The 7,031-nt window shown below is 38.6% G+C and overlaps 1 protein-coding gene across 1 annotated transcript; it reads left to right on the top strand.

Moving 5' to 3' along the window:
* Positions 1–6,058: 6,058 nt before the first annotated feature.
* LOC307190972 (NXPE family member 4-like) lies at positions 6,059–6,694 on the top strand (the record flags this gene model as incomplete). The annotated part of the gene is made up of 1 exon (XM_079930490.1): positions 6,059–6,694. The coding sequence occupies one exon, from the start codon at positions 6,059–6,061 to the stop codon at positions 6,560–6,562; it is 504 nt and encodes a 167-aa protein (XP_079786616.1). The 3' UTR covers positions 6,563–6,694.
* Positions 6,695–7,031: the final 337 nt, after the last annotated feature.

The raw sequence follows: 7,031 nt of genomic DNA, 5'->3' as shown, positions 1-7,031 counted from the left end.
TATGTTTTTCTGTGTTTCAGAGACTTAAGAACACAGCATTTTGACTGTATTTCCATGGTTGAATATATTCTAAGGATACATAGAGCTAGAAAAAAATCCCAAGTTTCACACAACAGTCTTTTTATTAGAACTAATACTGATATTATTAGTTTGTAACTGTTTTTTACATTTTATTGGATAAGGCAAATTTTTATGTTAGTGATATCAGGAAATGGAGTTTTTAGTGAAAAAGAAAAATGCAAGTAAAAAAAATTAAAGACGTTAAAACAAACTTTTCAAAAATTGAATTGGAAACATCTGTATAAGCTCATGATTCTTTTTATTTTCAAATAGACATATTTCCTAGCTCTATCCAGTGAAAAGGCCCAGAAGCAAAAATAACCCATTAGCAATAATCACTCCTAGCACCTAGACTGTGGTCTCTAAGAAGCCTTCCTCACTAAAAAGAACCAGGGATCCTTGGAGAAAAGAGTTGAGTTTTCTCCAAAAATTTACATGCAGCCACTTGCAATGCAATCACCTTGTCTTTGATTTCCCTCCTTTTGATTATGCTAATGACACATACTGAGAACCTAAAAGATCCCCATCAAGAAGATATTGAGGCACTTCCCTGGTGGCACAGAGGTTAAGAATCCGCCTGCCAACGCAGGGGACACGGGTTTGAGCCCTGGTCCGGGAAGATCCCACATGCCATGGAGCAACTAAGCCCGTGTGCCACAATAGCCTGCATGCTAAAGCCTGTGAGCCACAACTACTGAGCCCGTGCACCACAACTACTGAAGCCCTCACGCCTAGAGCCTGTGCTCCGCAACAAGAGAAGCCACCGCAATGAGAAGCCCACGCACCACAATGAAGAGTAGCCCCGCCTCGTGCACAGCAACGAAGACCCAATGCAGCCAAAAATAAATTAATTAATTAATTTTTTTTAAAAAAAGAAGAAGATATTGAAGCAACTGTAGGAAGAACGAGGTTCTGCTCTGAGAATCATTCATTAAATGAACACTTGTTTACTCAACAACTATTATATGGCGGCCTCGGGGTGTGGACATAATGTTAAACAAGAGAGAATACCAGTCAGTATCAAACTATTGCAATACAGTGTGATACCTGCTACGAAAGGATGCTAGGGGAAACAGAGTCACCCCCCAGCATTGAGTCCAGAGAATGCTTCTGGAGGAAGTAATATCTGAAATAATACCAGAAAATGAGTAGAATTCAGGGACGCAAAAGAAGGGTTACAAAGGGAGCAACCTAGAGGGAAAGCGTTCTGGAAGGAACAGCATGTACAAAAGGGCTCATCTTCCATGTGCCTTAGTATGCAGGCCCTCCCTTGTCTGCTTTGTTTTCAAATAAGATGATTCGTAAAACACTGCTAGCACCTATATTAGGGCTACATGTATGGATCATCTTTACAACTGAAGAATTCCACAAAGATTTTTTTTTTTTAAAGGTTCAGGTTCTGCACTTTCTCAATAAAACCTCTCTCAGAATTCAGCCTATCCCAGGTCAGACCAAGAACATGGCATTAAATTGCCTGGTGATATACTGAGGGTGGGAAAGTTTTTTTAATTGGGAAAGATTTAATATTCCCTCAGTTGTTAACACCCAATTTTGTAACTTGAGAGACTAAAGTAAATGAGATGGATAGAGTTAAACTTACTTTGCCTTAACCTGTGTCCCCAACTAAATTTTATATTACTCTTGAGTAGGGATCTTGCTTTGAATGCCCCTTACTATGCTTAGTAAAGACAGATTCTAAAATGTCTGTTGAACAAATGGATAAATTGTCCAGTACATTTTAAAGAAATATCACAGTTTCTGAAATGCCTAAGAGTTTCAAAAATTTTTCAGTCTCCTCCCCTTGCGACCCAGCTCAGTCTTAGGGGATGAGGGTAACTATGGAATGGAACAGTCTCCTTCTAAACTATACATGCAAGACAGACTCTCCAGAGCTCCCTGAGCTACTCTATAGGACAGGCTCTGGTTGATGTGACCAAATCTAGGAGTATCATGCTGCTCAGCCTCTGCACCATCCCCTAGGGTCACAGTCACATAAACGAACAACACCTGCCCCACCACCACTACACACACACACACACACACACACACACACACACACACTTGGAGGTGGGGCTGCAGTATGGTCAGATCACAAGCTTGAGAGTCAGATTGCCTGGACTTGTATCTTGACTTTGGCAGTTATTCCTCTTATGGCCATAGGCAAATTAATTAATATCTTCCTGCTTCATTTGCTAATCTATGAAATAACTATAAGATAGGACTTACCTCATAGAGTTGATTGTTTCCTCATATTCACAAAATAATTATGTAGCTGGTTAAGTCTTCATCACCTCCCAAAATATTCTTCCATTGCCCAGAAAGAATTTAGATCCCACATCCAAATCAATTCAAACCTCAAGCCTTCTGGTGATTTTTTTCTTTCTACATACCAGGGACCTTCATATCTAATATATCTTGACAACACACTTTACAGGCCACACCTGGAACCTTGTTATCACCCAACTGATATCTCACACTTTTTAACCACAGACACTTAATACAGGCATATCTTGTTTTATTGAACTTTGCTTTATTGCACTTTGCAGAGATTGCATTTTTTTAAGTTATTTTTTTTAACGTGGACCAAGTTTAAAGTCTTTATTGAATTTGTTACAATATTGTTTCTGTTTTATGTTTTGGTTTTTTGGCCCCGAGCCATGTGGGATCTTAATTCGCTGACCAGGGATTGAACCCGCACCCCCTGCATTTGAAGGCGAAGTCTCAACCACTGGGCCACCAGGGAAGTCCAGATATTGCATTTTTTACAAATTGAAGGTTTGTGGCAACTCTGAGTTGAGCAAGTCTATTGGTGCCATTTTTCCCACAGCATTTGCTCACTTTGTATCTCTGCGTCACATCTTGGTCATTCTTGCAATATTTAAAACTTTTTCATTATTATTTTATTGGTTATGGCAATATATGGCCAGTGATCTTTATGTTACTCTTATAATTGTTTGGGAGAACCACAAACTGCACCCATATAAGACAATGGACTTAATTGATAAGTGTTGTGTGTGTTCCAACTGGTCCACCCACCAGCTATTCCCCTCTCTTCCTCTCCTCAGGCCTCTCTATTCTGAGACACAACAGTATTGAAATTAGGCCAATTAATAACGCCCCCCTGATCAGTCAGCAGCCATCAACGTCAGGGCAAGACGCCCTACCAGCCAAAAGATGACAACTCACTGAAGGCAGGATGATGGTTAGCACTTTTAGCAAGAAAGTCTGGAGCCGCACAGGCTCAGCGGCCATGGCTCACGGGCCCAGCCGCTCCGCGGCATGTGGAATCTTCCCGGACCGGGTCACGAACCCGCGTCCCCTGCATCGGCAGGCGGACTCTCAACCACTGCGCCACCAGGGAAGCCCACAATAAAGTATTTTTTAATTAAGGTATGGACATTGTTTTTTTAGACATAATGCTATGGCACACTTAAGAGATGACAGTATAGTGTAAACATAACTTTCATATGGAGTGGGAAAACAATTCACATGATTCACTTTAAGGCGGATATTCGCTTTGTTGCAATCTGGAATTAAATCCGTAATATCTCCAAGGTATGCCTATACTCTCACTCTCATTACACCTTGAATTCACTCACTAATCCAGTAAACAAAAATGTTTTGAAGCCTTTTATGTCCCAGGCACTGTTTCCTTGATTCTTTCCTTTCAACTCATTAAGACTCTGCCTGGCCCCAATTTTCCTTTTCTTCCCAACATAGGTTCTGTAGCTAATTACTTGAACTGTTTTCTCCCCTAAATCCTCAAATTCATTGAACATGTTTTTCTGTTTGAAGTCTCAGTTTCCTAGAAGGAAAGCATATTTTAATTCTTAATTTGTCCCTTGTACAGTTGCGTTTTTCTGAAGGTTAAAGAAATAATAAGCAAAATTGTTTCTCTAGATATCATACACTGCTGGAGATTACAAGTTAATTTGTATTCTCACCTTATACCACGTATCAAATGAATCTCAGGTTATTTATAGATTCAAACTTTTTTTTAAAAATCTAACTATTACAACAAACACAGGGGATATAGTCCTTACGAACTCTTCTTTTTAAAATGTAGAAGACCAGCCTCAGTTAAACAAGGGATAAATGATGAAAAACTCTTACAAATAGAATGACAACAATTACTGAACCCACTAAACTATAGTACTGGCCAAAACCAAAACAAAACTAGGGAGATTATGGTGGAAAACCATAAATGTTGTGTGTTCTGACACACAAATATTATAAACTCTGATAACACAGAAATGTTATAAATAACAAAAGATGGAGGAGGGCAGGTGGAGAGATTTCCTTATCATTTTCAGCCTGGTATTTGAAGATACTTTTTAAAGCTAATAAGTACACACACATATATATACATAAATATTAAAAATATGTGTTTTAATAAACAAGTTATACATAATACAATTATATATTATATATGTATTACATATAGTACTTACATATACTATAGTATAATATGCTATACATTATAGATAATATATAATATATAATATTATATATATTATATAGTACTATATATATCAGTATATATAGAATATTCTGTATACAGTTATACATATAATACATATAACTTTATTAAAACACACACTTTTAAGGAAATAGGGTGAACTCAAAGATAAATAATTTAAAGAACAAAAATACAGTAGTGGAGAGGAGAAAATTGGGGCAAGACAGTGTAAATAATTTTGGTCACTGCTTATGGTAGGGAGTCAACAGATATTGCTGAAAAAAGAATATTAAATGTGTTATGTAAGTCTATTGCATGTACTTGTTATATTATATAAAGAAAATTACGAGAATGAAAACACAAACCTGGACTTCCTGGTGGTCCAGTGCTTAATACTCTGCGCTTCCACTTCAAGGGGCATGAGTTCCATCCCTGGTCAGGGAACTAAGATCCCACATGCCGCGTGGTGTGGTCAAAAGAAAAAACCCACAAACTTTTCCATATTTTAGGACATACACATAAAAAAATGCCCTTAAATTTCAACCCAGTAATTCCACTTCCGAGTAAATGTACAAAATGATTAATTTCCGTATTAGTAGAAAATGAGGAAAATCTGTACGTCCACCAACAGGTGATTGTTAAAGAATGATACATCCATTCAATGAAATACTTGGTGTCCATCTCAATGGATGACTGAAGCAGCTCAGTATGTGTTAAAATGAAGAGATATTCAGAATACATCCTTACATTAAAAAGCAAGGCACAGAACAATGCATATGTTACCATTTATGTAAAAAGAAAAGAGAATATATGTAGTGTGTGTGTGTATGTGCACACACACGTGTATATATACATAGGCTCTGGAAAGATATTTATAAAAGAGATAAGAGTGATTACTCCTGGGAGGAAAACTGTGTGGCAGGAGACAGGAATGAAAGAGGGAGGCTCCTTTCATACTTCTTTCCATTTTGTATCTTTTTAATTTTGTACCTTGTTTATGCGGTACCTACCAAAAAAACTTGACATTTCACTATTAAAAATGTTTATTTTTTTATTATGATTTTTCCTTTCATTTTATTAGGACACAGACATGGTGAAATATTTCTTAATAGTTAATTCTTTCAATGTACTGTTGTAACCACTTCTTAATCAAAAGAATTCTTTTAATATTTTTTAATATCTTTAAATATTTTTTAATGGGCTTTAATAGCCTATGGAATAGTAGTGGAATAGTAATGGAACAATTGACACATAGGTTTTACCAAAAGCTTTCTGCACTTTAACTATGGAAATTCCTGGACTGGACTCTTTGGTGGTAAAATATTAATAAAGATATAAATCCAACCTTAAGGTTAACAGAGACAGGCTCAGCTGTGTACATAGAATATGTCTCAGTCTTTGTCATTTCAAGTTTGGTGTGAATAAGAGATGTCTCCCTTTATGCATCACAGAAATACCTTCAAAATGGTCTTACACCATGAAGTACCACTGGATCCAGCAGTTTCACCAACAGAGACTGAGCTGACAATAAAGGGGATCATGGAGAAGCTAGACCAGCTGATCCCACCCAGACCCTTCACCCACGTGAGCTCCACCACCAGCGCCACACACAGCAAAGCCACCCTCCTCAGCCCTCAAGACACATACTGCAGGGGGGATCAGCTAGACGTCCTGCTGGAGGTGAGGGACCACTTGGGACGCAGGAAGGAATATGGCGGGGGTTTCCTGAGGGCCAGGATGTCCTCCCCAGCCCTGAAGGCAGGCGCTTCGGGAAAGGTGACAGACTTCAACAATGGCACCTACCTTGTCAGCTTCACCCTGTTCTGGGAGGGCCGGGTGTCTCTGTCTCTCCTGCTCACCCTCCCCAGTGAAGGGGTGTCGGCTCTCTGGAGGGCAAGGAACCAAGGCTATGACAGGGTGATCTTCACAGGCCAGTTTGCCAGTGGCACCTTGCAAGTCAATACTGATTGTGCCCTCATTTTAAATTCAAGTGCTGAACTGTGTGAGAACCTGGATACTCGTGTCCAAGAAGCCTTTTACTAAAGTCTACAAATAATAAATGTTGGAGAGGGTGTGGAGAAAAGGGAACCCTCCTGCAATGTTGGTGGGAATGTAAATTGGTACAGCCACTATGGAAAACAGTATGTAGGTTCCTCAGAGTTGCCATATGATACAGCAATCCCACTCTGGGCATACACCCAGACAAAACTATAATTCAAAAAGATACATGCATCTCAATGTTCATAGCAGCACTATTTACAATAGCCAAGACATGGAAACAATCTAAATGTCCATCAACAGATGAATGGATAAAGAAGATGTGGTGTATACACACACACACACACACACACACACACACACACTGGAATATTAGCCACAAAAAAGAACAAAATAATTCCATTTGCAGCAACATGGATGGAACTAGAGATTATCATACTAAGTGAAGTAAGTCAGACAGAGAAAGATAAACACCATATGATATCACTTATATGTGGAATCTAAAATATGACAC

The sequence above is a fragment of the Stenella coeruleoalba genome (genome assembly GCF_951394435.1).
Source record: "Stenella coeruleoalba genome assembly, chromosome: 8".
NCBI lineage: Eukaryota > Metazoa > Chordata > Mammalia > Artiodactyla > Delphinidae > Stenella > Stenella coeruleoalba.
This window is presented reverse-complemented; position numbering and strand designations above follow the sequence as displayed.